The 27,886-nt window shown below is 45.0% G+C and overlaps 1 protein-coding gene across 1 annotated transcript in view; it reads left to right on the top strand.

Moving 5' to 3' along the window:
- ABCC4 (ATP binding cassette subfamily C member 4 (PEL blood group)) overlaps positions 1-27,886 on the top strand; it is a 1,754,849-nt gene that overhangs the window by 731,647 nt on the left and 995,316 nt on the right. The window contains exon 10 of the mRNA XM_078657605.1: positions 12,567-12,656. Coding sequence (XP_078513731.1) covers positions 12,567-12,656 — 90 coding nt within the window. The remainder of the gene's footprint in view (positions 1-12,566; positions 12,657-27,886) is intronic.

The raw sequence follows: 27,886 nt of genomic DNA, 5'->3' as shown, positions 1-27,886 counted from the left end.
CGCAAAGGGCCAGATTCTGAGAATCTGGCCCTTTGCGAGCGCAATTATTGCATTTGGGATTCATCATCCCAAATGCAATAATCGCTATTGCAGAATTCGCTATTGTGCGAGGAATTGCATTTAAGGAATCTCTATTAGAGATTCCTTAAATGCAATTCATCAACCAATTTTAAATTGCTATTTCGCTATATTTGGCCGCTATTTACCACGAAGTCTGACTTCGTGGTAAATAGCGAAAAAATAGATTAAAGCACGTTAGTGCATTTTTTTCTTTTGCATGTTACACACACACATGTCCTTTGGACATGTGTGTGCGCAACTCCAATGTAGATTACATTTCAGGGGTGCTACAGGGTGTCCTTTGGACACCCCTGGCACCCTTGAAATCGCTATCTTATTTGCGATTAGCAAATTGCTATTCGCAAATAAGGAATGTCCCCCCATTCATTCCTATGAGCCTTTAGGCCCATAGAAATAAATGGGGAGTTATTCCTTATTTGCGATTAGCAATTTGCTAAACGCAAATAAGGAATGTGTAGGAATTGCATTTCTTTATGCAATTCCTACATGAATCCCGTTTTGCAAGTCCTTAATAGCGATTCGTTATGAATCGCTATTAGGGGCTTGCAAAACGGGAGATTGATGAATCAGGCTGCCTGTGTATGTGTAAGGTCTGCTTTGCGCTATATAAAACCACAAATAAATGAAAGTAAATGAAGGAAGAGCAGCTTTTTGCTGCGAATCAACTAACTGTTTATCTGCCTGGAGCGATTTATGATGATCTGCTGCCATCTAGTGGAAATTACTGATATGCTTAAATTGGTACAGTTGGCATTTTGTATGAGAACATGTTGCAGTGCATTAGTTTACTCTATTGGTTTCTGATATGTGGTGCCTTTTGCTAAGCAGAGCAAATACAAATTTGCAAAGATGTACAAAAAAAATGGTGGATTTAGGAAAAAGTGGCTCAAATCCAAGAAACATTCACTGATACACTGTTTCACACGTGTTCATTCCAAACTTATCCAGTTTCAAGGAGTGACAAGGTGACATTCAAATGCTGTGCGAAAGTTTAAACATAAGGCATGCTCAGTGGCTAATTGTACTGATATATGGCATTAATGTATAGTTCTAAGACCACTGTAGGTGACTAGATTTATGACTGTGTGGAAAGTTGCCTCAGTCTTTATGTTATCTGTGGCTAAGCTCACACAAACTTCCAGTCTAGTTTCTACAACATGAGGAAGTTATGGTGGTAGGTTTATGGATCACTACCAACAGTACTCGTTTATTAGTCTAGAATGCTGCTTGGATCTTGAGAAGACTGTCTGCGAGTGTTGAAGTGAACTCCTGTCACTTGAGAAATGAGTGGAGGAGAATCCAGTGTCTCATAAAGAATATCCAGAACTATAAGCCTAGAGACCTTTGGTGATAGAGAGTGTAATAAAGGTCCAACTGAATCACATAACATATTTAACCGCATGCGCGCTAGCGGTTTTCCCGCTGCGCGCTGCGATTTTAAAATCCCGCGTTACATGACGAGCTCAGCTCGTCATCAGCGTAGCGCAGGTTACGCTCATGACGAGCTGAGCTCGTCATGAGCGCCGAAGGGGTTAAAGGTCAGAATTTGTGACCTCTTAAAAGTCAAAGGCTACTGACATCGTGGAAGATGTCAGTTGCTGGAGAGAGGGTTGGCGAAACCTATCTCCAGGTACCATCTTTGCCACTGTACTTTGTGAAAGGTTTCTAAAAGTATAGGATCTGTAGAGTTAGGTCTTTGAAAACTTTTGACTCCCAGAGTACCAGGACATGGTCTTGAGACTGCTCGACCCTACACATTGTTGGTGAACAAAATCTTCTTGTTCGTCCCGCTTAGAGTTTTATGCAGCTACATTTGTGGATACTGTGGGACTACAGAAACCAGGGGGGCATAATAACAAGGGATTATCACCACCACAACGTCACTTTTGTTTTATTTTCAGGTGCTGAAAACCCCTCCACATTTTTTTACAAGTCGGATTTAAGCTACTTAACATGGCTTAACTCCGCCATGTAAACTATGCCCTTATTCAACCAGCACTAACAGCCACATGCATCAAGCTGTTTTGCATTCGCAAACGGTGCGTATCGCAAAATTCGGCCGTTTGCGAATGCAAAATGCTTTTTTGGGATGCATCATTTTTTTTTCCTGCAATTTAAGAATTCGCAATTTTTTGCGATTTCTCAAATTGCGATAGCATTTAAGAAATCGCAAATTTTGCGATTCCTTAAATGCTATGCATGATTTTTTTAAATTTGCGAATTCTCAATTTTTAAGGAAAAAATTACCATCATGGTAATTTGCGAAAAGTTTCAAAAGTGCAAATAAATGCATTTTTTAAACTGATATTTTACACACACACCTGCCCTTGGGACATGTGTGTGCGTAAAATGTACTTACATGACATTTCAGGGGTGCAGGGGGGGTCCTTTGGACTCCCCCTGCACCCTTGAAATTGCATTCTCATTTTGCGATTCCTTAATTGCGAATTCGCAAAATGAGAATGCCTTCCCATTGATTCCTATGGGCCTCTAGGCCCATAGGAATCAATGTAATGCAATTCCTTAATTGCGATTCGCAATTAAGGAATCGCAAATAAAGAATATTAAGAAATCGCAAAAAGTTTTGCTATTTCTTGATGCATAGGATTTTGCAATTCCTAAATTGCGATTCCTTAATTTTCGCAATTTAGGAATCGCAAAATCCTACAATGATGCATGTACCTGTAAGTGTGAAAGGGGCAAGCAATGGGTGCTGCAGTGGGTATTCTGCCGCAACACCCATTCCTTTTTGACGATGCCCCCTATTTACAAGGCTTGCATAAAAATGGGGCAATGCCAAAAATGAGACCAGGAAAAAACATGGTCATAAATAGGTGCAACAAGGAGAAATGAATAACTTCTCTTCATTTTTGCAGTTTCTATGTGTGATGCATTCTACAGCACACATAAAAGAGCAAATCCCCATTAGTGATTGTTCATGTGCAGGGCTACGCCGAACTTACAAGGATGTGGTGCAGCACTGCATTTCCCCCAAGAGTCTCCTTCCTGCACATAAACATAAACAATCAATGGCCTTTTGCGGTTTCTATGTGTGCTGTACAATCCAGCACACTTATAAACAGCAAAAACGAGGAGAAATTAAACATTTCTTGTCATGGTGCCTGTTTAAGACCAGGTTTTCCCTGGTGTTAATTTTGGAGTTGCCCAATATTTACGCTGCCCTTGTAACTATGAGGCAGCATCAAAACCAACAGGTTTTGTTGTGGAACGACCACCACAACACCCATTTCCTATCCCTTTCACCCTAAGTATAGAGTGAAAGGGGGCCTTATTTGCAAGGCAGTGTATGCTGCCTTGTAAATAAAGGGAAGCCCATACCACCACAGGAACATCACTACAAGTGACGTTCCTGTGGCGATATGGGCTTGTAAATATACCCCTAAGTCGCCAGAGCACATATGGCACCAGTTAAATTCATAATAAGAAGCCCTAATACAAAAATACCACACATAATCAAGCCCTCGCTACATTACAAGCAGTTCTCTCTAGTGCAACAGCACACTGACAAATGAGAGTGAGTGAATTTACTCAATTAACTCCTCCACAAACAGTACATCTATTACAATGTTTCAAACAATGAAAGCATGCAGTTTCATTGCTTGACATTATGTAAACAGGCAGCACTAAAATGTTTCTCTCGCAGCAAAACAAACCAACTAGTAGTTCCCAATCCACCCAAAAATTACAAATACTTGGACATGAATTTAATTTACTATTACCTTCCATGACTTAGTTGCACAGAGGATGAAAAGAAACTTAATACAATGGACTGTTCTTCACGACCATAATGACAAACATAGTCACAAAGATTCAGCACATATTCTTGTGACGTTTCAAAACACATCCCTTCAGCCGAGGAAGCTAGAAAATGTTTTCACTTTGCATGTACAGATACAGACCTACAGAGATGGACTGTAGATTAATTTTTCAGATTTTGAGAAAAGCAATGGAAAACAATGCTCATGCATAGCATTTAAACATGCACTTTCAATAGTGTGGCATAGTGCAGCCTAGTTATGTCAAGTAAACCAAACCTATCTTTAGCCCTATTTTTGTAAATACAATTCATTTTCCACAGCACCTATGATAGCAACAGTCAGCGATTACTGCTGGAGAAGACTGAGATACCATGTGGGAAACATACACATAGAACAAAAAAGCATCATCCGTACGGTGGCGGACACAGGTAAGAGCTGTGAGGGGGTCGACAGACGATGGGATAGGTACAATTAAATAAATACATTAATGAATCCACTTTCCTCGCGCTCTTGCCTCGCCGAGCAGGCGATGCAGCGAACGAAAGGTAAGTGGTTTTATTTATTTTGTAATTTAATTTTATCTATCCCGTCATCTGTCGACTTCCCGCGCCCACCTCACCACTCTTACATGTGCTGGCCATCTCTGGTAACAAAGTGCATTTATCATTTAGGTTGACTGTGCCATTTACAAAGACTGAATGATGAATAAATTATGTTTTTATTCAGGGCATGTTTGTTAATGAGCATGATGGTGGTAGAACTGAATGAGAGAAAAAGTCAAGAACTCCCTATCATCCAACCACAGTTTTGATGGCCTTCCAAAACAATTTACGATGAGAAATTTGATGCAAGGAGAAGGGAGCGCGGTGATGAGAATAAGGTGAAAATGGGCTTCCCACAAGGAGGTTGCCTAACACAGCCAACACAGAGTAGAAGATGAGTCATACAACAGAGAGGACATTATAGAATTTAATAGACAAAGATGATCAGGAAGACATTATGGACTGGTTCCCTAAAAAAACCTGAGGTTCAGGACAAAGGTGTTCAAATTATGCTCTGAACAGTGGGGTGCCAGCATAGCTTTCAACACCATTCTAAAACGGGATTATACTCCTGAAAGCCGCCAGGAGTTATATTGTTAGATATTGTACCTGTAATAACCTGTGGGTTATTCAGTTGAACTGGTAAAGATGACAGGCATTCCTGTAAAGTCTGTGTTGAAAGTATGGAAGCACCCACAAGCCCCTACAAATCTTGGGGGTAAATGTCAAAAAGCAAGTTGGCTCAAGTAACACATAAAAATGCCCCTTTAAAAAAAAAAGGAAAAACAAGTTTAAGAAACAGTACTGCGGGTCCCTATGTTTACTGACCATCAAAAATGGTTCCACAAATCAGTGTGCAACAGTAAAAGTGTCCATCTTGCTAGTATTATACCTCAGCAGGCCTTTGCTCATCAACCGCTGAATAAAGAACATAGGGGAACACAAAGTGTGTTGCCGTATGAAGTAAGGTTGGTTGATACATTGATGTCAACAAAATAGATCAAATACATACCAAAGGAGTTAATTATAGCAGCCAACGTGTACAATATGCAACCATTGACATTTCTAGAAGCTATGAATCAACCCTGCATATATAAAAAGGTTCAGAGCAAAAAAGGGTAAATAAAGGGATCTGCAGTGATCAGACAGAAAGGAGGTTTACAATCTAAGGGCCATACTCTTAAGACCAGCTGCTGCTTTCTGGTGAATCACCTGGAATTGTACTCCCTATTTAAGTTGCAGATAAGTGTAAAGGGATGTGTCATGAGGGTGCCCTGGACAGTGGTGGTCGGTAGATTTTGAAGGGAGGGGGTGGACAGGACACACACATGCACACTCACACATACACATAACACTCACAGTAATGCATTTACACACAAGTACACACTCACAACGACATCCATTCAAAACACTCTTTACCAAACATTCATACAGACATGCACGCACGTACCAAACATTAATTTCAAAGAAATCACTCACATACTAACCTGCAGCCAGCTCCGCCTCAGAGGTTCCAGGAGGCTTGGGACTGCTGCCCTCCCTCATTGGCTGACCTGAATTCAGCCAATGAGGGAAGGATGCAGTTCCAATGGCATCACAGAGTGGGATGGGGTCAGTGAGACTGCTGACCCCACCCCAATCTGTGATGAAGTGTCACTGATTGGCACACAACCCCTGGATGCTTCAGGGCTTAAAATGGAAGCGTCCAGGTGAAAGGCAATCAGTGACACTACCCCTTGTCACTGAGTGAAGGGTCTCAGGGACGTTTGCTGAGCTGAGGACGTCATGCCCACAGGAACTGTGACTTCCTCAGCCCAGCACAGGCAGCCAGGAGCCTGCACATTAGCGCATGTCCGGCTCCTGGCTGCCTGACCTGAAAATGAGCAGTGTCTGTCAAGCTGACCTTTTTTCAGCCTGACAGACACTGTTCGTGAGGGGCAAAAGGTGGAGGGACGTGGCCCCTTAACCCCAATGGACCGACTGCGGCTGGCCTTGGATCCTTCCTTAACCTCAGATCCCCAAGGACTGCCACCAGCGCTGTCTCATTCCTGCTTTCTGGGTAAAAAGTCACCTGCATGACTTTATGAAAACAGAGTCTAAATGGATAGAAAGTCACTAAGCCAGACATTTTCTTTGACTTTAGTTCTTGTCAGTGGAAGCTCAAGGATTAGTCAGGATCAGGTCTTAAAGCAATCACCTCAAACTTACAACAGGGAACCTCAATATCCTGTGGCGCTTTGTTGTCAGGTCGGGAGACCTTTGGCACCGTTTTGAAATGCAGCTAGAATAAAAGTACAAATCATTTATCATCAAATGTCAGGTTCTTAATTATCAGTCAATGAAGAGAAGTTGAAGACGTTTCTAAAACCTTTACTTATCTGTTTTTGATTAGTGCAGTTTTGTTGCTTTATTTAGAATAGTCCAATTACAGAAATATCGAGAAAATATATATCCACACATTATGTGTTGAAGTTTAGTAGGCCTGGAACATCTTCAGCCAATAGAAACCACTCATCCGATAGTGTCATTGTCATCCATTGCTTTTCCTTATGGTTCCCACAGTAAACATTGACAGTGGTTCATAGATAAACTAATGTTACAGTTCTTGATGCATGGGAGACCGTTCTCATGAGAACTTTCATACCTGAGCTGTTAGCTACTTCCAATCCCCCTTTGTGAAAACAAAGGGCTAGTGAAATGCAAGGCAACAATTCTTACAGCAGTGTCCTGGTGAAGCATACACATTATATATCTGATTTGTTCTGTATTCTAACAGTCTATTCATCATAAGCAAGAGCAGATTCATTGTCAAAGCAGGGTGAGCTAACGTGGTGTGATGAAGCAAAATAATATTATCTTAAAGTCAACACATTCTTCGGCAGGCTGCTGGTGCTAGACTACATGTTCTACAGATAGGTCTATTCAGCTGTGAGCAAAATTCATAAGAAAATATGGTTACAGCCTAGTTACAGAAGCACATCAAAGTGCTAGCCTACTGCATTTGTACTTTGCATTTCGTTTTCTTACATGTTATAAGCAAGCACATTCTCCTATGTGTGATTTATTTGTGAAGTTTCTTAGCAGTGTTATAAATGCATTCTAAAGTAAAATACTAATATGTTTATGAAGGTCTTATTGAATTATTTTTTATTGCTAACACCAGAATGAGCAAAATTGCATTGTGGCTTGCTTTGTCACCCACATCTGAATGGGACTTCCTCAGAGGGAATAAATAAGACCCTATTTAATATGGGGAGAGATTATTCCATTGGCTGAAGAATCATTCAGGATAGCAGATAGGGCAGTCACAATTGTTGAGATCAAATTATGAAGGACAGATATGAACAATAGTTTTCCAGCTAACCATATTGAAGGACACTTAAAACTAAGTAACTCAAGTCCTCCAAGGTAGTAGGCGACTGGTTTGGCTATAGTCTCCCTCACAATTATGCAACACACTGCCACACCTACCCACACCACACCCTTGTGGTGTGTCCACAGACTGGAATGCAGCATAGCCTTCTGTGCCAATAGACACTGCACAGCTCCTGGGCCAGGACTATGGCCAGGTCCCATTTCTATCACCAAAGTGGCACTGGATGCAGAAGCATGTGGCCCACAGAAATGGAAACAGGGGTCTTTCACATTGACCTAACAGGTGCACACTCCAGCATCTTAAGTCAAGCGCAAACAACAGACCAAGCATGCATGTTCAGAGCACAATTGAGGAAACACGGAAGCAAACAACATACCTGCCACACCTCCCGGTTCACAATCCTCCAAAAATGTTGTGACTCCCAACTTAAAATTTTAAAGTTAAACCATAGACTACCACCCATGCAGTCCTCGCCGAATCTTCCCTAATTGCATCAAAGACAAACCTCAGAAGTTTCATAAAGTTTATTTTAAAATAAGTCCTATTTTCTTCAGTGGATCTGTAAACATTTAGGGCCAGATGTAGGTAAATAATATTTACCGACCTCTTAAATACCGAGTCATACCGACTCGGTATTACCGAGGAGGAAAATGAGATGTAGGTAACAATGACGGTATAAAATACCGACTCGGAACCTGTCGGTACTCGGAAACGGTATTTACCGACTCGGAATATACCTACACGGTAAAATCCGAGACGGAAAAACCAAAACCGATCCACCGGTGCCATGGCCCATAGGAATGAATGGCAACTTCCGACCCGGAAAATACCGAGTCGGGAAAAACCGACCCGGTATTTACCGTGTCGGAACTATCCGCCGAAGAATTTGAAACTGACAAACATGTGTGCCTGTGAACCAATCAGGTACTTCAACCACACCCAAATTCCAAGCCACAGGGGAACTAACCAATCAGATCCAAGCACCACACCCCAGTACCTGGGACAGGCCACGCCCATGCAGGTGCAGAAACAAACAGTCAGGAGAGCAGGAGGACAGAGTGTGGAGCAGCCTTTCCTGACACAAACTACACAGCAAGATGGAGAGCCAGGAGGCACAGAGAGAAGCTGCTGAGCGCAAAAGGAAGCAGAAGTTCAGCCAGGAGGAACTGCAGGTGCTGATTTCGGAGGTTGTCAGACATTATGGGAAAATATTTGGAAAGCAAACTCTGCATGTTGCTGAATCAATCAAGCGCAGCACCTGGTTGGACATACAAGGCAAGGTAAATGCCATTGGTGTCACCCACCGTGACCTTGAAGACCTAAAAAAACGGTGGTATGACATCCGCATAATCACCAAAAAAAAGCTTGCTGCCCACCGCAAGGAAAGTGCTGCTACAGGAGGCGGAAGAAACAGAGCCCCCAGACTCACCGACATTGAGGAGATGGTCGCTACAACCCTTGAGAAGGAATGTATACACGGAATAGGAGACGCAGACAGCTCAGCAAGAGGAGCAAAGAAAGCAGGTAAGATGCAGGAACAATATCATTTACCCTTTTACCTATTCCCCTCACAGGATAAATCAGACTCCACAACAGGTTTAACTAATGTCCTGCAATGCATCCTGGGAAATGTAGTCATGTGTAGATACCTCAGAGCAGTCAGCGTGCATTGCAGCAAGGGGAGCAACAGACAAGTAGCATAGGCAAATGAGAGACAGGCAAATGTGCAATAGAAGTGTATTTAATCTCATGACACAGGTGAACAACATTACTGACACAATGTCCATGTCTGTCCACAGGAGAGTCAAAGCGCACCACAGCTGAGGTCAGAGAGAAGAGGAGGGAAGGAGCCGGACCTAGCACTTCTCACGGAGGGCAGGACCAAGAGCAGGCTGCCCCGATACCTGAGGAGGCAACTGCTGAATATCCACGTTCCCCTCTCCTATTTGGTAGTCAGGACACAGGAGCGGCAGAACTATCACCCACCCCCACATCACCATCCCCAGTGCTGGGAAGAGTCAGGAGCCATGATGTGCCCCCTCGCAGAATACTGCAAACATCATCGGAGGAGGAGGAGGTGGAGGGTGACACACAGGACAGAGGCAACACCGAGCAGCAGCCCAGTCCCAGAGTCACGCGGGCCAGTGTCCGAGGGCGACGGCCACGGGAGGTAGAGGATGTGCGGCAAGTCCAAGGTGTCTTCTGCGGACTGGAGGCCACCATGGTGAAGGTGCAGCGCCTGCAGGCAAAAGCAATGATGGGGGTTCAGAGGCACGCACGCACAACTAACAATAAACTGGAAGCAGTAGGCAAGGGCATAGGGGACATGGCAGAAGGCATACAATCCATGGCGTCAGGAATTTCAGATATCACACAGTGCATGACTGTCCTGTGTGACAAATTGGACAGGGACCATTTGGAGAGACGCAAGGCCCGTGTGGATGTGCGCCAGCAAACCAAGGCCCTGAACAGGTTTGCAACTGCTACCACTCTGCTGTGCAGACGGTCAGTCACGATGCAGGATGCCATAGTGCAGTGCTGCACCAATTTAAGTGAAGGTATGGCCAGGATGACCACTGCCATGGAGCTAGTGCTCGCGCATCAGACTGGCACTGGAGGCGACACTTGTGCTGCCGAAAGCGAGGGGTCCACCAGCAGGAGTGGTGCAAGCACTCCTGTGCATGACTTACGGAGGAGTGGCAGGCGTGGGGGAAGTTTGACAGGCCAGCGTGAGGACATAGGCTCACAGCCACAGCAGCCCCGCCCTGTGGCCCGTGGCCACAAACAATGACTTTGCACTCCACCCAAGGCTGTAGTCACGGTGGTGTGAACCGTGACAACACACTCATGGAGTGTTAGTATTAGTGAGCCCAATGTGAGCTAACAATGCTGTGGCGTAGTGATTATTAAACTACTTACACAAAGTTACATTCATGCCTGTGTCTCTTTACTCACTCAGAAATATTGTTGTGTAACCTCTGCCCGTCTCAGTCTCCCATCTGTAGCTGCTGCTGCCACTGTGGCTTGGGGCTCTGCCACCTCTGGGTCGTCATCAATGTCCTCATGAAATGTGAGCTCCACCTCAGTGCCTTGCTTGGTGGCGAGATTATGCAACATTGCACAGGTCGCTATTATTTTGCAGCAGATGATTGGGGTGTACTGCCGTGCACCTCCACTCTTATGGAGGCAGCGAAACCTGCTCTTTAGGAGTCCAAATGTGCGCTCAACTACGTTTCGTGTGGATCTGTGAGCCACGTTGTATCGCCTTTCACTCCTGGTGGATGGGTTGAGGTAGGGAGTGAGCACGAAGGACCGCAGGGCATATGCACTGTCGCCTAGGGGGAGAAAGATAGACATTAATTGCAAGTACTTGAGACGTAGATCTGATGTGAGTGTCAGGGTGTGTCAATGTGATTTACCTAGCAGGTATCCATTTCCAAATTCTCCGGCAAGTAGGCGTGTGTATATTCCACTGTTCTGGAATATGTATGAATCATGGGTACTTCCGGGGAACTTGGCTACGATGTCAGTGATGAGGTTACCTGCATTACATATGACCTGGACGTTGATGGAGTGCGTCGATTTGCGATTCCTGTATATGTGCTCTGTGGCTGCAGGTGGACAGAGTGGGACGTGGGTGCCATCGATGCAGCCGATCACGTGAGGGAAGTGTGCCAGTTGATAAAAGTCAGTCTTGGTTTTGGCTAAATCTGCCGGTGTAACAGGGAATTTAATATAATGCCCCATCCTCTGCATCATGGCGTCAAGAAACCTCCTGAAGAAGCGGGACAGGCAGCCCTGGGACACGCCACCCACTACAGCTATCACACTCTGGTAGCTCCCTGAGGCCAGCAGGTGTAAGCTACATAGCACCTGGACATGAGGTGGGATGGCATGGGCCCTGGGTGTTGGGTGGTCCAGGAGAGGGTGTAGGTCCCTGATCAATTGCTTGATGGTGTCTGGGTGTAGCCTGTACCTCTGCAGTATTTCAGGCTCTGTCAGTTGGAACAGTGTTATCCTCTGCCTGTACACTTGTTCCTCCCTTAGCCATTCTCTCTGTCCTGCTGCCTGTAGTCTCTGCCGTCTTGCTATGATGTAGAAAGCCGCCATCATGGGTCCTGAGGTGCATTTTGGGACTTTTTTTATAGCCCTCCCTTGGTTACCACCTGCTTTCAATGCATGGTAAATACCGACTTGAAAATACCGTTTTTCGGCAGAATCGGTATTTTTGGGCTTACCTACATCTCCAAGGCTTATTTTACCGTTTCTGATTTACCGAGTCGGAAAATACGAACTCGGTATTTATGTATACGGTAGATTCCGACACGGTAATTTTACCGGGTCATTCTTACCGAGTCGGTATGTTTCCGACTCGGATTTTAAGAACATCGGTATTTTCCGGCCTCCTACATCTCATTTCCTCGGTAACGGCCGATTTTACCGGTTTTCGGCCGTTACCACCCGGTAAAAGCCTACCTACATCTGGCCCTTAGTCACATCAGATAAAAGACAAAATGTAACATTAAGATGTTAGTCTCGTCCTTCTCACCTTACGTGGTTGTTTGTACAAGTATTACCTTTTCTGGACTACAGTGAAACTGTGTTCATTTGTTTCTGTGCTTTGGAGTTTTCACTCACTGCTTTGGAGCCAGTAGAAGTGCAAATATGGCAAAATACCATGATTAAAAAAGCTTTGATGAATGCATAAGTGAAATGAAATGCCTTACGAGTCCAAGGGCAATATTTTATGGGATTATCATTAACACAAACTATTTGTTCTATTCACAGGCAATTGAAACACCGACTCTTAAAAACATATCCTGCAGCGTAAGACCCGGAGAGTTGCTGGCTGTGATCGGGCCTGTAGGTTCTGGAAAAGTGAGTTTTCTTGATTGCAACTGCATTGATTTGTATCATTCATTTATTGTTTGACTTGGTGCGAAAGTCACATTAGACAATACTGTAGGAAATGGAAAACATTTTTTTTCCTGTTTTCTAATTTAGAAAAAATATCAGCTGAATTTGTTTCTTGCCTCCATTTGTCTTCGAGCTATTTCCTTACTGTAAGTAGCGGGTCAAAAAAGTGTGCATGATCTGGAACTGTTTATTCACAGAGACTTAGGGCCTGCAAAATGAGCAAATATTTAAACAGCCAGTAAATTTGTCTTATATATAATCAGTGCTTTAAATGGGCAGGTACAATCTGGTTGTATCTGCACTTCCTTGAAAGGAAGAGTACCTGCACTTCTGAGTAGTGCTAGAATGCATTTATTGGGAGAGTACCTTCACTTCTCAGCAGTGCTAGAAGGCATTTATTGGGAGAGTACCTGCACTTCTTAGACTTGCTAGAATGCATTTATTGGGATAGTAACGGCACTTCTCAGCAGTGCTAGAATGCATGTATTGGGAGAGTACTTGCACTTATCAAACTTGCTAGAATGCATTTATTGGGAGAGTACCAGCGCTTCTTAGAAGCAGGCAGGTACTTTAGATAGTGAGTACCAACACCTCTTAATTTCCATTTAAAGCACTGTAGATCATGTATGAATGCTTGCCTGGTGCGGTACTAAATATAAGGGCGTCATGCACACATAGAGCGTGCACACAGGCCAGTACACTTATTTCCACAAAGTTGAACAGACATATAGGGACCCAAGCATGAAGACTAACAAATATATTGACATAAGGACACACTGCCTGACCGTCATACATTAACTTGGCATGTTTATGTGCATCAGTGGATATCAGGATGATGTGCTGCAGAGTGCACATGGTGCATCAAGGGGGAATAGAGTGATGTACTTCGGGCGAGTAAATATAATTTTCCTAGGCCAGGAAATGGTGTTGTATACAAAGAGAGTACTGGTGTCTTCCCTGTGTCAAATTCTGGATGAAGCACTTCAGGGCTCCACGTGGTGGCGCGCCTCATGGGAGCGCGTGGTGATCTGCTTCATGGTAGCACTTGAAGACTTGCCTCCTGGAGGCACATGGTGGTGTACAATTCAGATTCACAGAGCTAACTGCATTATGTGGCAGGGGTACAGCGTGCTTTACAGAGAGTTCTCAATTTGTTGTCAAGTGCCTTGGCTTTTTCTCATGTAGAAATGTCCTGCCAATTCCCTTTAGCACTCCAAGCTCTAACCTGGGGACTGGAGATGAAATGGAAAAAGAAGCAAATAAGTAAATATACCTTTTCCTTTAGAGAACGAAAACTGGAACCCAGAAAGACCGCTGAAGGATTCTGCGGGCCAAGAGACACAGAACATCTGGAATTAGGCTATAAAATGAGGGGATACGTTGAAGCGAATGCTTGGGGAGTGAGCAACTAGCTACAGAAGCAACCAGAGTTGTGATGGATCTGAGACACCCTCATGCTTCTCTTATATATACAAGAAGAGGTAAAGAACTGGAATAGAAGTATCAACACAGGAAATTAACCAGCATCCATTTTAGATTGGTTCCTCCAAATTACCTGTAATGTTTCCAGTACTTCATTTCCCAACTGTAAATCCTTGTCAGTATCCAAAGAAAGGATTCAAGAGGAAGTATGGCGGCTGAGGCATAGTTTTGGGATTCTGTAGAAGTGCCACGTCCAGCGGGTAACGTATTTGCCATGCACGTGATCAGGTTCATTCAGCCAGATGAGGTGGTAATGCCTGCTCTTCACATGTGGAAGTCGTCAAGCACTGGAACATGAGGCCCGTGTTACCTTCAGCCAGCATGGCGGACCTGCCTGTTGTACGCCGAGGGGTGCATGCTCAAAGAACAGTGGTGCAGCCACCCTGCCACCACACAGAACTGCAGCAGTTCAGTGGCGAGGCAGTGCTGAGCCCGGGAGCTGAGCCGCAGTAAGATCCGAGGAGCATATTTATGAATTTTGCGGCACAGGTCAGCGCAGAATTCCACCTTTTTTTGCTGACCTGCATCACAGGGAAAGGTCAGGAATGAGCCGTATTTATCCAACATGGCACATTCTTGTCATTTTCCCTTGCAGAATGCAACACACATAGAAATAGGAAGTAACAAGGAGAAATTAATATATTTCTCTTGTTTACGTCTTAGCTGGGGAGGCGTATCTTTTTGTCACATTTCCCTGTTTACAAGGGCTTGTAAATTTGGGAATCCTTAAAAATCTATGGGATTTGCGTTGGAACACCCACACAACACCCATGGAACACCTATCCAAGGCATTGCTGCGTTGTTACTCCTGATTTTTGGGAGCCACGGAAAGTGGCCTAGCCTAGCTTTAAAAATCTGACTTAAGGTTTGTGTCGCTCTTGCACCACGTTGCGTGCTGCAAGATCTATGCAGACCGGGTCATAAATATGACTCTAAGTTCCTTGCCAAACTGACAGTTGTCTCATATCTGTCATGTGCATTGCATCATGTTCTGTATAATTTTCTTTACATCTGGGACTTTGAAAGAAAAATATCGGAAACTGCCAATCTACCCGTGTGTGAAAATTTTGGAAAACAAAACAGTATGTTCATTCCTCAAGCATGTGAGGGATTTATTTGAGTGAACAGGACACTATTTGTGAGTGGATCATATATTGAAAAATTGCATCTTTTGTAAAAGCGTTCATCTGCATAGATGCTGCCTACAGGCAAACATAGAGAATCAGAACTGACACATATACACACGAGTACCCCTGAATAGATGAAAGATGCTCCATGGCAGGCGCCATGTCTTTAACAAGTCCTAGGTGTTAGGTTACTAACAATTGGCATACTGGGATTTTAAGCGTATACTTATATTTGGAAAAACAAACCTACAAGTTACAAAATGCAAAATTTTCTGGCTAAAAGTCCAGAATAGTTTGTTTCAGACATGACACGAGCCACTGTGCAGAAAGATGGATGGGAAATAAAACATATACATTTTTTCATTGTAAAATTCAACATTTTACGTGTTTTTGGAGCTCATGTCTTTAGTAACTTTTTCACTAATTTTCATTAACCCGGCCTGCTCCTCTCAAACGTTTTCACAAACATTGCTTACGTTTCAGATAATGCAATAAGCATTCCATGCAATAAATTGTAATGTGGCTGCTGGAAAATGGCCCTCTCTGAAGGGTCAGCCCAAACTTTTTGCCTTCCTCCTCCTCTTTTTCTTTTGTTGTCTCAGTACTTTGAGCACTTAATCACTGCTGACCAGTTCTAAAGTGAACGTGCTTCTCCCCTAAACAGGTGACATTGGTGTATACCTAATTGACATATTTAGTTTACTTGTAAGTCCCTTGTAAAGAAGTATTGATAGCGCTACTCCGGAAATAATTTCTACAACCATGTCACCTTTCCCTGAAGTACAAAATCACACATATACTCGACAGTGGGGCCCATAACACTGCGAGTCACTCACAAAAACACTTCCATCCTACTTCATGGATCAGTGAGATTCAAAGGAGAGCTGCTGTATCATAGTGGAGTGTCTAAAACTAGACTGGATATTTATACTATTTACACCTGCAGTTTAAATGAGTTTACCATGGTTTTCATTAACAAAACATTTATTTAGACACACCACAACTGTGGTCGACGAATCTGCTAGTAAAACATTAGGCATAGGAAGACTCAAGACCAGCTTAATTCTCCATTCATCTAATTTTTATTAAAAGCAAATTTTAACATATCTAAAACGTTTATTCACTTTATTTATGTATTATTTATTTATTTTATATATTTAAAGGAATAAGAGTTTTATCTCAAACAGTTAATTGCCATTTATTTTAGAAAAATTCAGAAATAGACATTTTATTTAGATTTCAGAAATGCAAGTATTAGCAAAAGACAGATAGTTCCTGTTGGACCCGGGCCTTGTGGCTGGTTCACCCCTGAACTTTTTGCCTTATGTGTGACCCTGTGTCAGTGATTTTTGAGTCTCTGCGCACTTTCCCCTGGGTCCCAGAGTGAAAGTGCGTGCGTGTAGTATGGCTGGCCTACCCTCCCATAGGAATGCATGGGGAATGTGTGCGTCCCTAGTAGTTCCTGATGCGTGGGGAGTGCAGGCTCGAGTTTAGTATGTGTAAACTCGTGAGAGTGAATGCTGCGAGATGGTGTCTGCGGCATGTATGTGTCTAGAAGGGAAGTGCTACTTCTGGACATTGAGATATGTGTGCGTGTGCTGTGAGGGTGCTGGAGCGTGATTGGCTGGAGCTGGCTGGCATGCCAGGCTCCAGGAAGTCTGGATGGGTCTGCCCGGTGGTGAGTGGGAGATTAGCATGAGTGATGTGTGGGAGGAGTGTACCTGTGTCCTGGATGGGCTGGGTTTTCCCCACACAATGCTGGCTCCGCCCCCCTGTGGTGTGTCTAACGACCCTAGCCTCCCCAGTGAATGAAATGGGTGGTTGGGCCATCAAGATTGCTCCAGAACCAGCTGCAACTGGTTTTCCCCCCACCCTGCACCTTGAAACAAAGGATTTGTTAGTATAAGAAGGGGCTGTGTCCCCTTAGAAAATGTTCTGCTTTTGGATCCTGCCAGAGGGGGCTGTTGCTGCTGCTGGGGCCAGGAGGACCGCCACTTGGGGTGTCTCCCTGCCTGGAGACCCAGTGTGCTGGCTCTGGCCCAGCCTTGCCCCCCTGCCTGCCTCCAGCCCCTGCTGGAGCCTTGTCCTGTCCTCCAGTGCTGGGGAGCACTGAGGACTCCTTGCCTGCAGCCCTGAGAGCGCTGCTCTCTGCCCTTCAGCGCTGGGGAGCACTGCAGCCTCCTGCCTAGCGCTTGAAAGCGCTTTATTTTGCCCCCAGCGCTGTGAGCGCTGTATTTTCGTCCTGTGGCGCTTGGGAGCGCCTGCCCTTCGTGTTAGCGCTGCTAGCGCTTTGTTCGGCTTTCTAGCGCTTGGGAGCGCTTTTCTGGCTCAGCCGGTGCCCACCCGGCGATTGCCCCGTGTTGCCGATTTTGAAGTCCCCTGGCAGGTGCCCACCCTGCCAGGGACATTACTGCCCTCAGATCGAGTGCCACCTCGATTTATTTGCCCTTTAGAAGAGCCGGTGCCCACCCGGCATTTCCTGCTTATCCCCCGCCTAAAAGTGCCTAGAACGGGCCGCCGCGCTGCCCGCGACGACCCGGAAGTGGTTGTCCGGCCGGCCAATCAGGTAGCGGGCCGACCGGAAGTCCCGCCCCACAGCCAGCGTCCCTCCCCCGGGGCTCCCGAGGACGAGGGAGAGCCCCGGAGCACAGCGAGGAGCCGGAGACCGGAGAGAAGGCTGGGGAGAGCCCCCGAGGAGCGGGAACTCTCGAGGAGGAGCTGCAGCACCTGCCCATAGAGAGCCGGTGAGTGGAAAACCGGCTGGGGGAGCGGGAGGGTGGAGCGAGGTCGCGCCCCCCCTGTGCTGTGCTAGCTTTGTGGCCTTGGGGTGCGAAAGCCCCAGAGAGGCTCCAAGGGTGCATTTTTGGCGAGAGAGCGGCCCCGGCAGGCAGCGGGCCGCTCCCCCAACACCGGGCACCATTTCCCGAGCCTAAGAGAGGCTCCAACGAGTGGGAGCATTTTCTTTGAGCCACGAGGTGCCCCGGGGGCATCAGTTGATTTAGAGCCCAGCGAGGCTCTTGGCAAGCATTGTCACTTTGAGTCCCCAGAGAGGGGACTCCCATAGAAAGGCGCTGCACTTTGTTTTCAGAGCCTGAGAGGCTCGAGGGGGCATGTTGATTTTGTGAGAGCCCTGAGAGAGGCTCTTGTGCCCACAGTCGTTTGGAGAGCCCTGAGAGGCTCTGGGGCACCTTTGTTCTGGAGAGCAGAGCCTGCGAGGCTCTGAGAGTGCCATTTCCTCGTTCTTGAGCCCAGAGAGGCTCCAACCCGCCTTTTACTTTGCGAGCCCTGAGAGGCTCCAACGTTGCCCTAACTTTCCCTGCACCAGTTGCCCAGCACTTTGTGGGCAACTGCCACGTTTAGGCCCCCTGACTTTGGGACACAGGGCGTTTTAGCCAGTGGGCCTAGGGACAGTCACAGGTGGTGACTTAAGGGAGTTTGGCGCAATTGTTCATTTTGCTTACACCTCTGAATGTGTTATTGATGCATCATGTGTTTTCCCTTCGTACACCTCTGAATGAATGTTATGCATTGCATCATGTGTTATGTTTTTACACCCCTACAGGTATTGTGATATGTAGGTGGTTGTTTTCTCCCTAGTACAGGTGGTGCTAGTGAGGTCCTGTTACCAGTGATTACTGGTTGTGTGCTCTATTTTTATATTGTGTGCTACAGTGATTTTTATTTCTACAAAGTTCTAAAAGTGCATACCCTTGACAGTGGTCCAGGTGGCCCTGTCCTGTACATAATCCCTTGTAAATTCTGCCCGTGCCTCTGGCACAGTGTAACAAGATGTGTGTCTTATCTAATGTATGTTTCTTATAATACAAAGGCTATTTTTATATAACCTTGTGTGGAGTTTCCTTTGTGCTGGGCCTTTGGGTGTTGTTGCTGGGGTACGTGCGCAAATACTTAACTTACATCGCCTCCAAGTTTAGCCTTGCTGCTCGCGCCACGTTACCTAGAGGGTGAGTAGGGGTTATCTTGGCGTGTAATTCCCTTGCCCTGACTTGGGAGTGGTGGTCTCTGACTGACTTTGGCGAAAGCCCTGGCCAGCCAGGGATCCCATTTCCAACAGTTCCCAAAATTAATTTTCTCCTAATTTCCCTGACTAATAACCTCATCTAGAGCTCAGTCCTCATTCAAAAAGAAATAGAAAATTATTCAGAGTCTTACATCTCAGGAAAATCAGCATTCCGGCAACATCTCGGATGGAAATCGAAAATACGTTTTTTCCTCAGTAAAACCAGCACTTTTTATACCCTTTTCACTAGCTCTATCTATCTAAAAGAGTTACTTTCAGCATAAATTCGAGTTCTGATTGGACAATTTGGGGTGGATGAGCATCACCTCATCATTACAATATTATTTTTTTCTTCCGTCAGCTAAAATCTAAAAGGTACATTGTTTAGGCAATGTCCGGCCTAGTCACGTTCTCATTTAGCAACTTTATAAAATCTTCTCACATTCAGAACCATCCTTTTTGGCAGCCATCTGGACTTCCAGGCCACATCGTCCTTGAACTACATTCACTTCAGGCACAAGCAATTCGCATTCGAACTCGGACTTGGGCTGCGCATGCTCAGTTCATCTTTTATTAATGAAACAGCCATGTTTTCACTAGGCCTCACAGGCCAGAATGGGAACTATCATAGAAACAAACACAAATGAACGTTAATTTTGGAAATCTAACCCTTATGTTTACCTCCCCCCTTACTAAGGTTTCCCTATTAGTAGTTATCTAGCGAAATAAGCAACATGTATGCGTAATATGCTCACCTGTCTTCATGTTTTGCCACAAAATACGTAAACAAAAAGCACATTTATGCCGCAATCCATTATCTCAAAGCTGCTTATTAGTTTAGAACACGACAAAATCACATAATTAGTTAATTATGATTGCAACATAAGCAAAATTAGTTCCCACGTATGTTTGTGTAGGTGCAACTTTTATTCTAGGTTGGTTAATTTCACACATCACTCAATTAGTTCAAGTTATGATTATGGAAGTGTGATTTTGCAAGGGGTACACAAAAATTTGTTTTCTCAACCTTGCTCCATCAGTATACCATATACCCAGGGCCTGTAAACCTAAATGCTACTAGGGGACTTGCAGCACTGATTGTGCTACCCCCGTAAGTAGCCTTTTAAACCTGTCTCAGGGCTGCCATTGCAAGGCCTGTGTGTGCAATTTACTGCCACTCCGACTTGACATTTAAAACTACCTGCCAAGAGTTAAAATCCCCTTTTATTACACATACGTCATCCCTAAGGTAGGCCCTAGGTAGCCCATAGGGAAGGGTGCAATTTAAGTAAAAGGTAGGACATGTACTGTTAAGTTTTGCATGCCCTGGTAGTGACAAACTCTCCAATTAGTTATTCCATACTCTGAGGCTTAGGCCTAGATGCATCATTGTTGCCGTTTGCGATTCCTAAATTGCGATAATTAAGGAATCGCAATTTAGAAATCGCAAACTGCAATGCATGAACAATTCGCATTTATTTTTGCGATTCTGTATTTTTCCTTAATTGCGATTCACAATTTGTGAATCACAATTAAGGAAAACCCTTCCCATTGATTCCTATGGGTCAAAAGGCATATATGAATGAATGGGAAGGCAGTCACATTTTGCGAATTTCAAATTGTGATTCGCAAAATGTGAATGCAATTTCAAGGGTGCAGGGGGAGTCCAAAGAACCCCTCCCTGCACCCCTGAAATGTAACTTTAAATGCAATTTACATACACACATGCCCCAAGGGCATGTGTGTGTGTAAATTAAAACTTTCAAAAATGCAATTTGTGCATATTTGAAAGTTTTCGGTTAATTAGCATGAAGTTCAACTTCATGCTAATTTACCACTTCCAAATTGCGAATTCGCAATTAAAAAATGATCATGCATTGCATATAAGATATCTGAAATTGCGATTTCTTAAATGCAATCGCAATTTTAGAAATCGCAACATGGTTGCGATTCCTAAAATTGCGAAATGCATGATGCATTCCAAATTAGTCAATTGCATTCGCAAACGGACGAAAATTGAGATTCGCACCGTTTGCATATGAAATTTACAATGATGCATCTAGGCATTAATCCTTTCATAGGATAGAATTGGCAATTCCTTAATACATTTTTAAGCTGTAATTCCTCATTAGAAAGGAGTAGCAGCATCATGTTTCATATGTTTGAAATGGCAATGATAAATCCTCTTTACAAGTAAAGTTGAATTTAACATTACTATTTTAGAAAGGCTACTTTTAGAAAGTGGGCATTTCACTGCTCCGTGGGCCAGATGTACAAAGCTTTTTTAAGGTTGCCAACAAATCGGGCCGTTAGTGACTGCAAAACAGCCCTTTTTTATGTACAAAGTCCCACTTTGCGACTCAGTGACGTATTACAGAATTGCAAATTGGGTTTGCAATTCGGTGTTAGGAAGGGATGTGTTTACGGCATCCCTTCCTAATAGCGACTCACAGTGACATGTGACATGTGTGAATGTTTTGCGACTGAAATGCGGTCGCAAATTATTTGCATTTAACCATCAACTCCAAGTTGGTGGTAACCCATTCGCAAATTTGAAGGGGTCCCCAAGGGACTCCCTCCCCTTTGTGAATGTTGGAGAAAACATTCTTTTAAGAGCAGGCAGTGGCCCACTGCCTACTTATAAAAAAATAAAAGAAAACTTTTAGTTTTTCATTTTGAAATGCATCCCGTTTTCCTTTAAGGTAAACAGGCTGCATTAAAAAAGAAATTTCTTTATTTAAAAGGAATCATAGGCATGATGGTCTGCTTACCCCAGCAGGCCACTATTCCTGTTTTTTTTGCGATTCCCAATTGGTTGCAAACTGAGAACATCCTCATGAATATAATGAGATAGGTCTATTTGCGTACCACTGGGAATCGCTAAATGTGTGATACACATATTTGTACATAGCTGTTTTATCGCAAACATACGCTATTATTTAATCGCACACCCCAAGCTATGGGCATCTAGCCATGTGTGCCTTGTAGCCATGTGTGCCTTGTAGCACATGTTCAATACATGTCTTGGGGGGGGAGTGACCGCTACACTTTGTGCATTCCCTCTAGACAGCCACAAACACAGGAAGGGTAGGTGTGACCGAGAACTGCTTTGCATTCGGATAGCTCTTTCTGGACTGGAAGGGGGGACGGTGACACTTACACCTGAATAGGCAGTGTCCTGTTTTCCACGAAAAGGGCTGATTACCCCCTACTAATAGTCTGGAGTCAGGGCTTGGAAGAAAGGGGGACCTGTGCACTTAAAGGGTCTGCTTTGAAGTCACCCCCACTGACCCTACCAAGACAGTACACTACTGGACCTGCTGTGAAAAACTCTCGGAAGAGTAAAGACTGCTGTGCTACAAGGATTTCCACTCTGCTTGACTGCTGCTGAGGAAGAAATGCTTTTCTGTTTTTCTTGCTACGCTGCTTCCTGCTGATCTCTGCCCTGTTGCGGACAAGAACTGACCCCATCTCACTCGAACCCTGAGTGACTCCAAGAGCTTGCTGGCTTGCACCCTTTTCTGAAGTCTCAGGGCCATCAAAGACTTCCTTTAAACCTGCAACAGCACCGGGACTCTGCCATCTGTGAGTCTTGGCTTGCCAATTAGTGCCAATCCACTCCTGGGCCCTTGAAAGGTGACTTCTGCAGTACAGAACCAACAAAATCGACACAGTGATGAATTTGCGCAGGATGGAACCAACACATTATCCTTCGACACCGACACATGAGCCGATCGACTGCGTCGCCTTGACAGACTGTGCGACTTGACAACTACGCAGCGCCTGCATTGTAAATGGGTTCAGCGACGAAGCCTTCATAGCCTGAATGGATTTGAAACCGACCCATTGAGTCTTCTACGTCAACACTTGCTCCATGCAAGGTTCTTTTTCAGAGGGACCTGCGTGAGTCCTGTAGCCGGCCTGCCCTCCATTGTGGTCGGCCTGAACTTTGGATTGACTCCCATCCAGCGCGACCTCAAGTAACCTCAAACCGCTATTTACTTCAAAGCACTACATTTTGATTTAATCTTTAAAAATGAATTACTCTGGTTTTACGTATTAAATTTTAGTTGCTTTGGTCTTGGTTTACTCGTAGAAATATAATTTATATTTTCTAAACCTGTGTGAATTATTTAATAGTGTTTTCATTGTGTTCTGTGTTTGTGTTGCACAAATACTATACAAAGTGCCTCTTTAGCTAGGCCTAACAATTCTGTGCCAAGCTACCAAAAGGTAAGCACAGGTTATCTTTTATTGTGTATTTAGCTTAGCCTGACTAGAGTCAGGATTTGATAAACTTGAAGACTGCTAAGGTACCTTCTTTTGGACTAAAGATCGCATGTGCTCATAGCTCTTGTTTCAATTGATTTGAGTGGTGGTTCCTTATCTTATCTTATCTTAACAAAAATGTATAAAGCGCTCGTACACCCGGGGGTTTCATGGCGCTGACCAACAGAAACTGAAGAACTGCAACTCAAAAGGCTGAGAGAAGGTTACACCAAAGTCTGAGCGAATAGCCAGGTTTTAAGGTGCCGCCTAAACTGAAGAAGAGTGGAACAGGATCGAATCTCCAGGGTGAGAGAATTCCACACTTTAGTGTCAAGCGTAGCAAACCTGCGCCCTCCCTTGCGTTGGAGTTTGTAGCGGGGGACGATCAGGAGGGTCTGCGATGCAGAGCGTAGGCTGCGCGAGGGAATGTACCTGGGCAAAAGTTTTTGGATAAACTTCGGGCTACGCGCGTAAAGAGACTTAAAAGTCATACAGGCAGTTTTAAAGAGAACGCGTTGTTTGATTGGGAGCCAATGGAGCAGTATAAGCAAAGGTCTAGCAGATTGCCAGCGCGGGAGACGGTATATGAGCCTGGCTGCTTGATTTTGAGCCATCTGAAGGCGTATACTGATGGCCTTAGGGAGGCCCAGGTGGATGACGTTAGCGTAGTCTAGATGTGACAACACCAAGGTCATCACCACCTGGGTCAAGGCAGGCTGAGTAAGCATCCGACTGATCTTTTTTATTTTACGCAGCTGGAAAAAACAAGATGAAACCACCGAGTTTACTTGAGGCTTTAGGGACAACTCATCGTCAATGAGCACTCCCAGACTCTTGACCGAGCTGGAAGGGGTAGGGGATGGTCCCAATCCGGAAGGCCAATAATGTGGGCCCCAGAGAAGCTTGCTTTTGCCAAAAAGGACCAGTTCTGTCTTTTCTGGGTTCAGTTTTAGTTGGTTGCTGTCCATCCAATGACGTATAAAGAGCATGGTGGACTGAAATTGATGGATAGAGTCTGGGGAGTCATCAATTGTAAAGGTGAGCTGCAAGTCATCTGCATAATTGAAGGTAGTGACTTTGAAGGTTTTTAATGAGTGAAGTAGAGGGAGCATATAAATGTTAAACAAAATTGGTGATAGTGAGGAGCCCTGAGGGACCCCGCAATTAGTGTACAGTTTGGGAGATGAAAAGGGGGGCAGGCCAACTGCCTGTGTGCGGCCACCGAGGAAGGATCTAATCCAATCATAGGCAAGGCCGCAGATGCCAGCCAGTTTGACACGGCCGAGAAGGATGTCATGGTCGACCGTGTCAAACGCGGCCGACAAATCAAGCAAGACCAGGGCCTGAGGAGTGCCTAGATCTGCATTGAAGCGTAGTGAGTCCAGGACTGCCGTGATGACCGCCTCGGTCGAGTGTGCTGGGCGAAATCTGGCTTGGGCAGAGTCCAGGAAGTCAGATTTCTCAATAAAACTGGAGAGATGGGATGTGACATGAGCTTCCAGTACTTTAGCTAAGAACGGGAGCAAGGAAATGGGTCTGTAGTTTGATAAGGTAGTGGGTTCCACTCCTGATTTTTTTGGGGAGGGGCACCCCCACCGCCTCTTTGAACGAGTTAGGCACCATGCCCTGCGTCAAGGAGGAGTTGAGGAGTTCTAATATTGGAGAGGGATAAGCAGTGAATACCTTTTTTAGGACATGGGGGGGGCCGCAGTCACGCGGAGATCCCGACTTGACTCTGTCCATAAGGGCCAGCAGGGACGTGACGTCCAAAAGAGTGAAGTGATCAAGGGAAAGTTCACTAGTGATGTGAATAAGATCCAGAGGGGCAGGGGAAGTAACTGGGATGCTAGATTTGATAAGCACAATTTCATTCAGGAAGTAATGATTAAGAGTGTTGCAGAAATCCTGTGTGGCTACAGGTTTGAGCTGAGTTCTTGCAGGGTTACTGCATGCACAGGGTGCATACTGTGACAACTAGAAACCCCATTTCTAACAGCGATGCACTGATCTTTGCTATAGCAATTCACTGACTTAAACAATGATTTCTGTGTTGCTGCATTTTGTTCCTTAGAGTGCATCAACAAAATCCAGGCATGCCATATAAGGGATACTCTGCCAAATCTTAACTCTCTCTGAAACATTACCTTGTCAGTTTGCTCAATCTCAAAGCCAACAGTATGACTTTTTGCTTCACAGTGTACAGCCCACAGTACTTTCATCCGGCTTTAGCTTATTACCTGTGTGAGTGACATTATATAAAGCAAAGTCTGAAGAAAAAAAACACTTGGTTACTCTTCATCGTGTTTAGTTGTGCATTACATCTGGTACTTGTTAGGTGAAGCTACAATGGCTTAAAACTCCATGTTTAGGAGGAAGAGTACAACTATATAAAATGTAAACTGACTCATTTACTATACCACCCCCCCCCCCCCCCCCCCCCGGCATCCTGATAGGCTTCATTATATAAGAATCAATGGAAAAACGAAAACTGAGAAAGAATGGGCATGATGTGACAAGGCAATTATATATGTACAAACATATATATAAATATATATATATACACACACCCACACATATATATATATATGTACATACATATAAAGAATATTTTGAATATATGGTCACAGGAAAAAAAACAAAGGTTACATGGACGTTATAGTTAGGCTCAGATTTCACTCATACAAAACCAATGAAATTCAGCAGTAATAGTTACCTAGCTAGCTAGAACTTACGCCCCCACAATACACTGTTTTTGCACATATTAAATCACTCATGACATGGTCAGTGACTTCACTGATTACATCTCAAAGGACATCACTGATGACATCATCCACTGATTGTGAGCACCTAGAGCGCCCATCCTTAAGTAGTTCAGCAGAGTGAGTGGCACACATTATGGACTATCCAATGATCTTTGTAGCTGCCAGACCGGCGCAGCCCATAATCACAGCCTGTCAACACTTGTTGGAACTGACTGCAGTGAAACATCGGACAGGATGAAAGCGGCAGGATGAGGACTGTGCGAAGCTTGTAACATGGTACTTGTGACATTGGTGTACATGAGGGGAAGCAGCAAGCGCCGCCCACCCACTGTGGAAGATAAAGGTACTTACCAAGAGTACCTGCACCCACGGACTCGAAGTAGCGCGATTGGGGTATTCCTCCATGCTCGCTTTTGGATTTTTGCCTATTAGTGCGAAGCAAGTATGTAGGAAGGTAGATCCCTGACTATGGTTGCCCCCAACTTTTTGCCTGGTGTTTTGCTGGTTTTCTGACTTAGTTGACCTGGGACCCTGCTATTCAGGGCCCCAGGCCTACTGCTCTCTCTGTAAAATGGATTCCATGTACCTTAGGTACATATCTAATTGGATACTGAGTCACCTTATCAGTCCCTGTACAGTGTACCTTAGGTACCCAGGGCATAGGTGTACCCAGGGCCTACCAGGAGCTGCCCCTGGCTGGCCATCCAAATCTGACACAACTGGCTGCTTGACAGCTGGGGCAAAGTGGTGTACTCACCCTTTGCTTTAGATATAGTATACCTATATCTAAACCTAAATGGACACACAGATCTCCTATCAGTCACTCCTATGGCAGGCCTTGACAATCCTGAAGGCAGAGTGCTTGGAATCGTGTGAGATGGTGCTCTGGCATGAGCTGAGCCTGTCTGCGGCTTTCGGGATCCATCCCTTAGCCGTTTCCATGATATCGCATACCATATACTCTTAAGTGCATTATAATCCTCGCGGTTATATGCCAACTCTGGTATCGCTTTATCAAAACATGTCGAGTAAGGTGTCATACGAATTGGAATACTAACCCCTCGCCAATTCTGGCGACGGGGTTAGCATTCCACCCTTCTAGAGGGACACGACATGTATGTAACCTATAACCCCGGTTAAAGTCAGACAGAGCCTTAGCTCCACAAAATGGATGCTGCCACCGAGACACAAGTCTGCCCTCCTGCTGCTGGGAGTCCTCCCAGAGCAGGAGGCAAGGACAAAGGGTTTCCTGCCAGGGGCGGTGCCAGCACCGTCCCAGACAGGGTTTTGTGTATTCTAGGTAGGCAGGGCTTTAGAGGAAGGTGACTGCAAGTGGCACCCCGGTGCTCACGGTGCATAGGCCGGCTTGAACCAGTTCCAGGGGCACACCAGACCCTGAGCTGGGGAAAGCCCGCCAAAGGAGAGGGGTGTAACCACCCCCCTGCTGGTCCCACCCATAGGGCAGGACTTAGTCGCGTGCCAGCCCCCTTTTTCAGGATAAAGGTAGGAGCAGGCCCCCTTCCAAATTAG

Source organism: Lissotriton helveticus, chromosome 8 (genome assembly GCF_964261635.1).
Source record: "Lissotriton helveticus chromosome 8, aLisHel1.1, whole genome shotgun sequence".
Classification (NCBI taxonomy): Eukaryota; Metazoa; Chordata; class Amphibia; order Caudata; family Salamandridae; genus Lissotriton; species Lissotriton helveticus.
Note: the sequence above shows the minus strand (reverse complement) of the source record. Positions and strands in the feature narration are given on the sequence as shown.